Source organism: Sturnira hondurensis, unplaced genomic scaffold (assembly GCF_014824575.4).
Source record: "Sturnira hondurensis isolate 20B ecotype Veracruz unplaced genomic scaffold, ASM1482457v3 Scaffold0006437, whole genome shotgun sequence".
Taxonomy (NCBI): Eukaryota; Metazoa; Chordata; class Mammalia; order Chiroptera; family Phyllostomidae; genus Sturnira; species Sturnira hondurensis.
In genome coordinates this window covers 2,783,820-2,797,755 of record NW_028079068.1, presented here as the reverse complement: position 1 = coordinate 2,797,755, position 13,936 = coordinate 2,783,820, and the positions used below count along the sequence as shown (strand labels likewise).

At 44.1% G+C, this 13,936-nt stretch overlaps 1 protein-coding gene across 2 annotated transcripts in view; it reads left to right on the top strand.

Annotated features, from left to right (window-relative positions):
* The first annotated feature begins 11,453 nt into the window (after positions 1-11,453).
* Positions 11,454-13,936, top strand: part of TRIM24 (tripartite motif containing 24) — a 140,148-nt gene continuing 137,665 nt past the window's right edge. Inside the window, exon 1 of one of the 2 annotated variants that reach the window (XM_037049120.1) lies at positions 11,454-12,037. In XM_037049120.1, the coding sequence (XP_036905015.1) occupies positions 11,674-12,037 (364 nt within the window). In that variant the 5' untranslated portion in view covers positions 11,454-11,673. The remainder of the gene's footprint in view (positions 12,038-13,936) is intronic. The other variant, XM_037049119.1, reaches the window with a different exon arrangement.

Sequence of the window (13,936 nt, the reverse complement as noted above, 5' to 3'; positions counted from 1 at the left end):
CTTCTGATTAAGAAAAGCTCTTTAAAATACATCACAGAATATAGGAAACCTATTTGCATGGGATGGCAAAATAGACCAGCCCTATTGGAAAGCCCATAGGCGCGTGTCTGCACACAGGACACCAAACCCACGTATCAGCTTTCCTGTGGGAAACTAGGGCTGCAATATACCTAGGCTGCTTTGAGGCTTGCTCTTGCTAAAACTCCCTCACCCTGAGTTGAGGTAGAAAATGCTTACTGCATATCTTTAAAGTAACTTCCTGAAGTCTGTGCTAATTCTCCCAAGGACTGAAGTGTAACCAGACCAATTACTCTTATCGTTCCCTTGCATTTGCAACATTTTTCCTTGTTAATCTGTAGAAAGAAATCAGTAACATCCTGTCCTTTGGTATCTCTAAAAAGTAATTACCTAAATCAAACCTAAGCATAATGAATGAGAACCTTCTTTGATGTACGCTATTAGAAAGCCAATACAAGCTTGTCAAGGCAAGGGCCTGGGCGATCTCCCCTTGAGAGAGTGGCCATGCTGTCCCCTTTTCTCCACAGGACTTCGGTAGTCCTTGTGAATTTGTTTGTTGTATGTTTGTCCACAACATATAGACCCTGCTGGACAGAGTCTGCATCAACAGAAGATAATAAAAATACTTAATGTTCTTTTGGAAATAATGCATGTGTAATAGTCAACATATAAGAATACTCAAAATAACTTGAAAAGAGAAATAAAAGGATTAACAATACATGTTATAAAGATATGGCAATTAAAATTCTATCCAAGAATAGCCAATCAATCAATGAAATAGTATCTGAAGCAGATTCATGCATATATGGAAATCTGATGTATGCTATAGGTGGTATTTTAAAGTAGAAAGAAATGGATGAACGATTTAATTAATAAAGCTGGTACCACTGATCATCAATATGGAAACAGAAATGAATTTGGTTTTCCTTCCCCTTCCCCTTAAAACAAGAAAACATCCATGTCACAGACTTGTTAGTGTATTATGTGGTTGCTCAAGGAAAATAAGTAAGTGCATGTGTATTATACATGTATGTGTAAAAATGTAAGAAGATCTTTTTCTAAAATTTCTTTATTTTAGAGGGAGAGGAAGGGGGAGAGAGAGCTAGGAAGAAAGAGAGAGAAATATCAATTTGGTGTTCCACTTATTTATGCATCATTGGTTGATTCTTGTATGTGCCCTGACTGGGGGTCAAACCTACAACCTCGGCATATTGGGCATGAGGAGATCTTTAGACTGTAAAGTAAAAATAGTAAGATATGAAAAAAATCTATATAGCACAATCCCATTTATGTGTGTTTGTGTGCTATTTGTGAGAGGGAGCCAAACGTGAAGCCCCAAATACACATTTACATGAAGATATATATATATATTCTTCTCTCTCTAAATATATATACACACACACACATATATACACATATATATGCGTTGAAGTATATATATGCATGGAAGTATATACCATAAAAAGCTACTGTGGTTTCCATGAGGAAGAGAATAGATCTGGGTAGAGTAGATGTGAGAGCCAATATTCTTTATTTCAAACTTCTATATATGCTTAATTTAAAAATAAATAATACTACAAAACAGTTACATGGAAAGGGGTATAAAATTATTACTCACTAAGTAAGTATGTAATTAGTTAATAAATCAATCTGTTCGCCTAGTTTATTTTTTTTAATTAATTTATTTATTTTTAGAGAGAGGGGAAGGGAAGGAGAAAGAGTGGGAGAGAAACATCAAGAGTGTGGCTGCTATCACATGCCCCCTACTGGGGACCTGGCCTGCAACCCAGTCATGTGCCCTGACTGGGAATCGAACTGGCAACCTTTTGCTTCACAGGCCCATGCTCAATCCACTGAGCTACACCAACCAGGGCTATTTGCCTAGTTTTTATTAAAAGTCTTCTACCTGCAAGTAGGCTGGCATGATAATTTCTGAAATGTGCTCTGCGAACTCCTAAATGTCTCTGATGCCCTTTCAAGGTATCCATGAGCTGAAAGTTACTTTAAAAATATGCTAATACAGCCCTGACTGGTGTGGCTCAGTGGGTTGGGTGTCATCCTGCAAACCAAAAGGTTTAATTCCCGGTCAGTGCATGTGCCTGGGTTGAGGGCCAGGTGCCCAGTTGGGGGCATGTGAGAGGCAACCACACAATGATGTTTCTCTCCCTCTCTTTCTCCTTCCCTTCTCCTCGCTCTAGAAATAAATAAATGTATGTGTGAGTGTGTGTGTGTGTGTGTGTGTGTGATATGTTATTTCCCCTTTTTTGCTCTCATTCTCACATGAGTTTACAGTGAATTTTCCAGAGGAAGAGAATGGTCCTGAGGTCAATGAGATGGAAGAGGAAAAGGGCAGTAGCAGCAAGATTTTTCACTGTGTAGTTTTCTTATTTTATTTTTATTTTTAAACAATACAAATGTGTCACCCTATTAAAACATAATGTAACCTATTAAAAGATAACATGTCTGACTACTTGTATCATCTATGCATGGAAGACATTTCTGAATAAGCCACAAGATCAAAAGCCCTAAGATAAAAATGATAGATTTGACTACATAAAGAGTTAATAATTTTGCCTAGCAGGGAAACAATCCCCAGAATTAAAAGACAAATGACATGTACGAGAGCAATTGTGCAACATGTGGTGTGTGAAACAAAGTCCCCTTTCAAATCAGTAAGAAAAAAGATGAGTATCCAGTAGAAATATAGGGCACAGCCATGATGAGGCTGTCATAAAGGAAAAAGATATAAATGCCTGTATTATATGAAGATCTGTTCTGTTGAAGCCTTCATTAAAACAATAAAAATTAAGAAAATAAGGAGTTACCTGTTTTAGGACATTCGGATTAGCAAAGATTAACTAGAATAATGGCAAAGATGGAGGAACATTGGCATTCACGTACAATAGTGGTGGGAGTATAACATATTTCTTTATTTAGTAATAAAGGGCAGTATTGTCATAAATATGAAGATACTAATGGTTTCTTGCTCTAAGAATTCCAGTTCTAGGAGTTTAATCTGGGGTCACAAAGACAAATTCTAAAAACGATCATCAATCAGATCACTAATTTATGCCCCCACTGCCCCATCCACTGTCCCCTCATCCTTTTGGTAATGGAATCTCTAGGCCTGCTGAGTTTTCGAAAGATACATGACTACATCACTGAAGAGAACATTTCCTGGCTTACCTGGGAGGTAGGTGTGACCCTGTAACAACATAATGTCCATGGAGGCTTGTGTCCAACTTTTGTGTGACTTGATGAAAATTGCCAGTTACTCTCTTCTCCTGAGTGAAAACAGGGCATTGGCGGGCTGGATTTGGCCATGAAGGAAAAAAACCAACATTTTGAAGTATGGCAGGATAATAAACTCCAAGGAACCTGTTACCTTGAATGGGGACGCAGAGGGGCAGACCACATTCATTTCTGAAAAAGAAAAATAATGCTGATACTGTTTGAGCCATGGCAATGGTCATACTAGGTTGGCCCATAGCTTGACAAATACAAGTTTAAATGTTTGTCAAAATAGTTTTTTAAAGTAAATGTTGTTATCATGGAATCATAGGCAATTATTTATTTGAAAAAAATTATCTTTTATTTTTATTTTTAGAGAGAAGGGAAGGGAGGGAGAAAGGGAGGAAGAGAAACTTCCATGTGCGGTTCCTTCTCATGTGCCCGCTACTGGGGACATGGCCTGAAACCCAGGCACATGCCCTGACTGGGAATTAAACCGGCAACCCTTTGCTTCAGAGGCTGGCACTCAATCTACTGAGCCACACCAGCCAGGGCATCATAGGCAATTATTAAAAGTGATTTTATAGCCCTGGCTGGTGTAGCTCAGTGAATTGAGCACGGGCCTGTGAACCAGACGATCTCAGTTCGATTCCCAGTCAGAGCACATGCCTGGGTTGCAGGCCAGTTCCCCGCAGGGGCCAGTTCCCAGCAGGGAATGCACGAGAAGCAACCATACATTGATGTTTCTCTCCCTCTCTCCTTCCCTTCCCCTCTAAAGATAAATAAACAAATAAAATATTTTTTAAAAAGTGATTTTATAAACGTATAACGGTCTACATGTATTGTCGGGTTTCACAGTGTGCTTGAATTGCTATAATAAAAATTTTACAGACTGTATGGCTTAAACAACAGAAATTTATTGGACAAGATTCAAGAGGCTGGAAAGTCCAAGATCAAGGTTCTAGCCAATTCAGTTTCTGGTGAGAGCTCTCTATTCCAGGCTTGCAGATGGCCAACTTGGTGGGTGTTCACATGGCCTTTCCTCGGTACATATATTTAAGGAGGGGGATGAGTGGGATCAAGAGAGAACAATCGAGAATGTACTCAGGTCTCTACATTTTTATAAGAACACCAATACAATTCAATTAGGGTCCCACTCTTGTGATCTTATTTAACTCCTAAAGACCCTATCTCCGAATACATTCAGGTGGTAATCTGAAGGGGAACACAATTCATTCCATAGCATTAAGTTAAAAACATTACTAAAGTTTTGTATATCGTGGTTCCAGTTATTCCAATTACTAAAGTCATGTATATTGTGATTTGAATCACACACACACACACACACACACACATATATATATATATATAGAGAGAGAGAGAGAGAGAAAGAGAGAGTGTTTACATAGATAGAATTTGAAGAGATGCTCCCTAATAGCAATGAACTCTGTGTAGGTGGGATTTAAATAGGCAAAGACAGGCATCCCTGGGCTATATTAAGAACAAATTATAGTACAGAAAAGCAGAAATAACTAAAAATAGTGGTTGACATATATCACCCTCATAAGAGCAATCCAAAGCTGTGTGGCAAATGAAGATTTGTTTCATGTAAGTTTCAGTGTAAGAATATAATGATAATAACCCCAAAGACTGACGCTTTTCACAAGTACAAATGTGTACAACGAATTCTACTATCAAGTGGAATATTTCTTGAAAAATAGAAATTGCTTCTTGCTATTTCTGTGCTATATGTTGGGTTGTGCTCAAATAAATATTTTAGAGGTTATATCTCAGGAATAAACCATGTTATCATTTTCAGAGCCCTTTCAAAACTTTGGTTCACTCATTCATCTCTTACTTAATCTCACCCTTTCCTCAGAGTGTTATGGGTCTACCCATGCTCCTTTTAGCTCTTAGTAACCACACTTATTTCCTTCTTGTGTTAGGTTACATGTTACATGTCTTGCAAGTTACTGCTGCTTTTTCCTTTTATTCTGTTTTCCTTCCTTTGTTTTCCTACTATCTCCCTTGACCTCGCCCTCTTTTCTTCTTCTCAGCCCTCTTGTTGACTTACCTTTGATCTACTGGGGTTTTCATGGCCTTTCTTCTTTTTCCCCTCTGAAATCCTAAACCTCATAAGAAAACCCAACAAAGTACCTCCATAGAACAAGCAGAATATTGAAATGTGGGGCTTTTCTCTGCCCCTAGATATTTCCAGAACAGTCTGCATAGGTATTGCCCCCACTCCTTAAGTTGACTCATTCTAACTGTCCATAAAGATGGTAAGTTGAACTGAGCCGCGTGGGTCAATATTTAGTCTATAGTCCATCTCATTATTCCTGTCCTTCAAACAAGGGGAAAATATGCCTTTTCTCCCATCACTCCCCAGTCCTTATGTGACTTATTTGCTTCTTCATGTAATGTTCTGAAAACACGATTTAACTAAAAGAAAAAATGACGGGGGGGAGGAGGTGGTGAGGGAAAAGAAACATCACCTGCAAATGTCTGTCCTGGACCTTCCTATTTAAAAGAGGACTCAGAAGAACCAAAGTTCTTAGGCAGGGGGAAGCTCTAACTGAAGCAAATATGTGGAATGGAGCAGAGGGTGAGAAGACAAAAGCTGCAGAAAGCAAGCTCTAGATTTATGGGAATCTAGATGTCCTTCTGGAGCCCAAGGCCGCTATGTGGACAGTCCTCTGAGCTCAGGCTCCCTCCCTGCAGTAGCACTTGCGGGGCCAGCGATGCCACTGCCTTGCTGCAGCTTCCCTGGTCCGGGCTGCTGTGCCGCCAACCACTGCACCCAGTCCTTCAGAGGCTGCACCCACGGGGCCTGGAGCCCGAGGCTGCGCGCACCCTTGCGGCTGGGGAGCACTCTGGTCTACACGTGCGTGTACTGATCTCAGAGGCAGAGGAGGGCACGGTCTGGCACCTTCCATGCTGTGCAGAGCCACGGCAGCCAGAGGCCACCTTCAAGAAATTCATCTCCATGGTGCAGCCCAGCGCATTGGACACGGCTTTGGTGTGAGCTAGCCCCGCCACTGGGCAAGTGAGGGGAAGAGGCGAGACTGTGCCTGCTTTCAGTTTAAATCTCCTGCCCCCCAATTCCATGTGCTCAGGAAGGGCCCCCTTTCTAGCCAATCCCATGGTCTAGACTGGCAGGTCAGCCCCTCCTGGGCCACCATGTTACACAGGTCGCTGTGACCTCCCCAGCCTGTGCAGACTCTGTGCAACCTTTTTCCTGCTGTGTCCTGAGCAATGCTAATTTGTTTGTTCTTTCCAGGGGTAGGGAAATCTGTGGGAGCCCGCCAGGCCGCAGGGGACCAAGGACAGAGTTCCCCACTGTGAAAATGGTGGAGGGACTTGGTTTCTGGTCCCTGGAGCCGGCGAGTATCTTGACATCTTCTGGACCTTCTCCTTCTCAGCCTTGAAGGAAAGAACAAGATCTTGGCATATGCGTCATGTTCCAAGGAAGTGATAGTAATGAGGACACTATTATCTTCGGGCTAATGTTCTCAGGATATGAGAACATCTTGCCCTCTTGATAACTCTCCGGAGTGTACGAACTTTTGTAAAACAACATTGTTCTCATTTCCTCGCGGCCTTGCTTCAGGCCACTGCAGTTTTGCATATAAGCCAGCAGTTCCTTGAATAAAGTTGCCATTTGCCAGCAGAGCTTACGGTCCTCTCCATTCTTTTAAGTCCCTCGCCTCACCTCTCGACCACCCTTGCTGCTGCGGGCAGCGGCAGAAATCTATCACGCTCTGCACTGTGGCTTTGTTTCCTGGGATCTCTCCCCCATTCTGGGGCCTGGGCTCTCCTGCACTGCCTCTGGTTCTTCCCCTCTCCCTAGCGATCCCACCATATCCCACCGTATCACCATGGCAAAAGTGGGTGTCAAGAGCAAATGTGCTGTGATACAGTCTTTCCTGTAAGTCCTCCCTCAACCCCTGTTCAGGTTGTCTGACCTGGGCCTTAGGAAGTGAAAGCGTCAAGCCACCTATATTGCTACTCACCCTGCAGATATGCTGGCACCAAAGAATGACAGTGAGCCAACACAGGTGACTCTGCTGTTCATTCAGCTTTTCTTAATGCAGATTCAACCCAAATCTATAATAACCCGATAGCAATAATAATCACTAAGAAACAATGAGCAATAATATCCCACAAGAGAATTGGGGGATAACGGACCCAAATCCCAAGAGTCCGGGATCAGACTCCAGGTTCGGGAGGCAGCTGGTTAGCAACTTGCCAGAGTCTGTGGTGCTTCAGAGTCAGCTAGCACAGAGCTGAACGGAGCAGGGCGGCACCACTCTCTCCCCTTCAGCTGTCTCAGCTGTCTGGGCCATTGTTCCTGCTTTCATGCTCCTCTTGGTTGCAAGGTTGTATTGTTTTGCACAGTCTCTCGTAAACATGTTCTTCTCAGTCTCAATAAGCATATGTTAGTTTACTCAGTCCCAATAGGCACATGTTGTTTACGTTGGTCTACTGCGCTTGCTCGGCAAGGATGGTGTTATCTTTCAGATAAGCACGTGTGGTTTACCGCGCTGTACTGCGCATGCTTGAGAGATCGCATCATCCAGTCATTGCTCAACTGCACATGCGCTAAACGTGGCTTTAGTCCTGCTCTCCACAGTGGGAGAGACACTGGGTCCTTGAGCATCCTCAGTTCCTGGTGGCCTGCACAGAAGGTGCCTTGTTTTCACTTGTTCTCAACTGCTGGCATCTCTGTAGACACACTTGAAATAATCTGAGACAGTCTTTGGTTCCTGAACATGCATCCTTCTTGTCCTAACAGTGAGGCCTCAAGTCATCACGCCTCTCAGCCACCACTGAAGATACAGTGATATTTTCCTAGTTCCTCTGAAACTATAGGTGATTGGGTTGTGGCCCTGCCCTGGCCCGGTCTAGGACCTTTTGTGTGTCAGGTGACCTCCGGGTGCTTGATAGTCTCAGGAAAAATTGTAAGAATTTGTCAAGAGTGAGAATGAAGCAAGTTTTATTCATGTAAAGAGAGAAAAAGACACCAGGGCACAGGTACTGCTGTGAGAGAAGCAAAAAGTACGTGTCTGAGTGGATGTTGGGCAACTCCAGTGAGTAGCTCAGCATGTGGTCATTTAGTTCTTGGGATTTGATGTGTTTCCAAGGGGGTGGTGGGGGTTGTATCCAAGCTTTGTGGTGCCAAATTGCGACTCCGCTGTGTGATTGGGAGGGGCGTTCTCATTCCTAATATTGTCCATTCTGGAAGTGCCATGGTGGTGTTGGTCCCCCTCTGCCAACGGAGAGCTCTAATTAAGGCAGAATAATGTATTGGTAGTGTGGGTCCCATTTTACTTGTGGTATTAGTTTTAATTATATGACGCTCTATAATGAGCTTTGGGATTGTTTTCTGGTCAGTTTTTCTTCCATCTTGGATTAGTCTGGATCTAACTGGTTTTTGTTATCTATCTCTTTGACTTTGGTGATTTAAACCATCTGCTCTTAGGCATCTTTATTTGGGGGAGGATAGGGTCTTGTGATTCATTAGCTGGCTGTTAATTGCTCAGCCATTCTGGTTATTTGTTCAATCAATTGTGTGTTTCCTCATTTGACCTACCCCGGAATTTTCCTAGTTTTTTAGTTGTCTCAGGGTCAAGAGGTTATCTCAAACCATCCTTGATTAGATACGTATCATAACCTTTGAGAGGTCTGCTTAAACGCAATTTGGTTAAACTTCCCTAAAACCTCTGGAATTTCTACCCCTTACTATCATTTAAGAGGTGAGCATGAGAAATTCTCATTAGCATCTAATGCTCTTGCTTTCCTTGCAGACTCCCCTCTGTTCCAGCACAGACAAATCTTATCTCCACTCTCCGAGGTGACGGTAGAGGCAACGGGGGTACAGTTTAGCAAATGGCAAGCCATCTAGTTAAGCAGAAACTTAGAATGGGTATGGCTTGAAAGCTGTGATAATCAGACAGGAAGATCACTTAGCGATGAAGTCATGGAAAGCCTTGGGATGCAGTAGGAAGCCATAGAAATTATACAATAAGACTAGGGGATAAACTGAGAGCTGTAATTAAGGAAGAATACTCTACTGGTAGTGTGGGTTTCTAAAATATTTTTGCAACACACTTGGGAAGACAATAATACCTATATTTAAAAATCACGTGAGTAGAAAACCTAGAACAATTAAGTCATGTTCTGCACTTAAGAAACTCAAAAGACATCTCTATTTGAATGTATGATTGTTTTAATTACATTAGACCAGGAAGTTTAAGAATATAGAAGAATTTTTTCTAAAACTGATTATCCATGATGATTAAGAACCAAACTAGTGGGTTATGTCAAATTGCATGGAATTCCCTCAGTACAAGCTTCCCTGATTCACCTGTCCTTTTTCCACCATCGTCATCAGAAGGAATAAGGGGCACATGTCTTTAGAAATTTTTATATTAAAATCATTAATTTGTAATACAGGTTTTTATTTTATAGTATATGAAGGTTTTCAAGGTGAAGAAGCTGCACAAAAACAGGGTACAGAATGAGTACTGGGAAAGAAGTGATGAACTTGGTCTGCGATGGTTTCAGGGGACAACATGTTAAGCCTAAATTTTGAAGTAAGGGCATTCCAAAACAAAGGGAAACGTCTGTGCAGAGCAGGAGGCCTTAAAATTAAAGTACGGGAATAGGAGCTTCACTTGAGAGGTATACAGGGATGAAATCCCAGGGGGGATAGGTAAGAAATTTGGGACAGGCCTCTGTTTCTCTACAGAGCACCTAGATTACAATCCTGAGATGCCGCTGGAAGTAAATAGGAGGATGGGCCCAGAGAAGGAGCTTTTAAGCAAACTTGCCAGGTGATTCTTATGCAAAGTAACATTTAAGATATTACTACCATAGAAAATCAATAGCCCTTGGATATCATTAAGAACTTGCTCTGGAGGCTTCAGGACACTGGGTTTAATGACCTGTTTGGAAAAGAAAGAGGCTGGTGGGAGAGGAATCATTTGAGAAAGGAGTGTTTTGGGGGAATGCTGCATGCCTAGAGTTTGCCCTCCACTGTTGCCATTTCTTCTTCCAAAATCATTTCAATTTTAACAAAGCCTTTCTTTTGTGACCCTACCTCACCCTCCTCAAAGGTCCAGCACTATTTCATTTGTACTTGAACATACCAACTCCATACAATTTTTAAACAGTCCTGTGTTTATATGAAAGCTTTGTTTTCCCCACCCCAGTTCTATTCTTCAAGCTCTTTAAAAGTTCAACCATTTTTTGAGTGAAAATGTGTGTAACTTCTGGTAAGTGTGTGTGTAGGAGGAGGGGGTGGAAAATAGAAACAGAATATTGAACTTATGAGTTATTTGGATGTAAGTATTCAGATTTATTTTTATTTCTTATAATGACGTCATATTTATGCAATAACGACAGTTGCAAACAATCCTTGTATATTAATTCTTTGGAAAAGGAATCATTATTACTCAAAAATTAAATCATTGACTTGAAAAAATTAATTTTTTTCATTGGCAAAATTCTTCAAAAATCTCCGACTTACAAGGGAAATTTAACTTTACTTTTCACGCTCCATCATTAATCAGAAATGAGTACGTTCAGGTGGCAACATCCATGCTGTCTCTACATCTTTTTTCCCCACATTTTCCAGTTTTTATATTCGTTCCTTGCTCTCTCTTCACTATCTCCACTTTGCCATCCCTTGACAAAGGATACTCACTCCTACAGGACTCCGTTTCCAGTAGTAAACCCAGAGTTTTGGAAGCAGTTACTTAATTAACGCATAGATGCAGTAAACTCCGCCCTATAGGCGGAGCCAATACAGGCGGACCGAATTAGGCGCTCGGTGGTTAACAAATGAACCCTTAATCTTTTCAGAGGAGCTACACACACAAAGGCCCAATCAGAGGCCGGGGTTCTAGTAGTTATGGGGGGCGGGGCTGAGAAAGCGCCCTCCCACCTCCCAACCTCCCGCCGCGGCCCTCGGGGCCTCGCGGGCTTCGGAAGGCCCCGCCCCCTGGCCAGGCGCGGCGGCTATTGGGCGGTGCGCTCCCAGCCGTCGTGTCTGTTGCTGGAGAGAGAGCGGGGGCGGGAGCGGGGGCGGGGACTTGAGATGGGCCGGGGCCCCTGAGAAAAAGCGGGGAGGCTCGGGTGGGTTGGGCGGATTCGACGAGCGCCGCGGCGATTGGCGAAGCGGACGGAGCGCAGCCTCCCTAGTGCGCGGAACGGTCCCCGCTGACAGATCCCCTTTTTCCGGCCGCGCTACCCGGGAGGCGGATCCCCGGTGCCTGAGGAGGCTTCCTCCGCCCGCCCTCCCTCCCTCTCCCGCGGGTCACCCCAACCGCCTGTGAGGAGGAGGAGGAGGTCGTCGGGGGCGGCGGCGGCGGGCGGAGACAGCGCTCCTCCTTCGGCGGCGGCAGCGGCGGGGGCAGGACAATGGAGGTGGCTGTGGAGAAGGCGGCGACGGCGGCCGCGGCGGTTTCGGCGGCGGCCCCGGGGGGACCCTCGGCGGCGCCGACCGGGGAGAACGAGGCCGAGAGTCGGCAGGGCCCTGACTCGGAGCGCGGAGGCGAGGCGGCCCGGCTCAACCTGTTGGACACTTGCGCCGTGTGCCACCAGAACATTCAGAGCCGGGCGCCCAAGCTGCTGCCCTGCCTGCACTCCTTCTGCCAGCGCTGCCTGCCCGCGCCGCAGCGCTACCTCATGCTGCCCGCGCCCGTGCTGGGCTCGGCCGAGACCCCGCCGCCTCTCCCGGGCCCCGGCTCGCCGGTCAGCGGCTCGTCGCCGTTCGCTACCCAAGGTGAGAGGCGGGCGTTGGGGAGCCGGGGGAGGGCGTCGGGGAGTCCGGCGCCCTTGTGCAGCGCGACCCGCTGTCATGTCGCCGCCGCCGCCAGGGGTGCACGGCGGGGGAGGGGCGAAGTAGAGGGTCTGTGTCGGCGGTGGTGACACGGAGGGCCCGGGAGCAACTTCCACCGGCGCTGTGGACTTGGCAGCCCTGCTGCCGCCGCTCCTGCCCGGCAGCAGTCTCCTCCACGGCTGGGTTGCCCATGCGACCCGCACTTTCGAAAAATCACTAGCGAAGTCTGCTGTTGTGTGCATCTCGGGTTCTTTCCCAACTGCATCTAGTTAAGGGCTACCCTCTGCCCTCCCCAAAGCTTTGTCCAGGTGCATATGATCCTAATCATCCCATCTGTACCCACTTTGTGCGCGCGCGCGCGTATGCTGGAGGAGGGGAGGGAGGGATGAAGATGAAGTGATGGTGACTTCGGTGATTGATTACAGATCAGATGCTGTCTGTTTTCTGTCTTTCATGATTCGGGTTCTTTATCTTAGCGAGAACCCAGCTCTCTTCCCTCCGCTGTGGACAAAGGAATTAGACGGTGTTTTGTTGTCGTTATCTTTCAAAGGTTTTATTTTGAGACGGTAAAGGGTAAAGAAATCGAACAAAGTGACTTGGGGGGGGTGTTGTATTTTGTAGACAACAGCTGGAAATGTTGAAGTTACTATTCTCTTTCCGTTTTTTTTTTTAAACTGTGAGGCTTTTGACAGTTTCTGTTGCTAACGTTAACAGGTTTGAAACATTTGAAGTTAGTTAAAGCAAACACGGTAATTACCGGTTCCTAGTAGACTACTTAAAGTTTTTAAATTTTAATATAGCAAATATTTTAGCACCTCCTTTTAAAATACAGAGTAACTGGAAAAGTGGAGTTCACTTGTAATGTTTACTTCCTTTATAGGGGAACTAGTTGATTTAATTTGAGATGAAGTGCTAATTAAGTAATTGACCCAGGTCAAGGGGTCTGTGAAATTAATGTTTTAAATAGATTGTAGTGTTAGACTCCTCATTTAATTATGTTAAGTTTTCCACGGGTCTCTCTCTGTTTTGCACGTCCTGCCCTCAGACTGACTGCCCTTTGTTTCTGTTTTTAAAGGATGTGTGTATAAGGAACAGCCTTAGCAGATAGTGTCTTCGATCAGCAAAGAGCAGGCGTTTGTATAGTCCAGTATAATAAAGCTAAATGTCTCCTTCTGGAGTAAAAGGCAGGTATGCCTATTGCTTGTCCTAAAAGCTTAGGCTTCCCGAAGTGTAGGTTTCTTTGCATGTCACACAGTCATTGCCTGTGCTGGTGTCAACTGGCCTTTTCACCTTACTTCATGGGAATTGGGATTCTGGGAACCAGTGCAAAAATGTTGGTGCTTTGGCTTATGGTACTGTTGTTAAGTAATAAACTGCCCTTTGTCTGGGACTCCTGAGTCTTGTGTCTTCCACCAGTGTCTATGGCAAGCTACTTTGTTAGCTTGTGAGTAGGGTTACATCTCAGATCATTCACACTAGTTTTGCTCAGATGTGGCCCACCTGTTAGAAAGTTAGTACAGAGGAAACTTAAATCTTAGTTCTTAGTTTAAGACATATTTGAAGGTTTCTTTTATTTATATTTTAAATGGTTAACAGGCCAAAAGCCAATTAGGGCCAGACTTCTGCATAATTTTACAATTAAGATGTATTGTGTGTATGGCCATGGCATTCAGACTGGAGTGAATGAGAAAATGGGAAATAAAAGCTCTGATTCTCAATTCTGAGGCAAGTTTGTAATTTCAGATTTTTCAAAATGTTCTTTGTAATTCCAGTCTCCAAGTAGTTTTTTTATCTTTGTATTTGAATTGTTTTTTTTTTTAATTTAATTTTTTATGTTTGAAT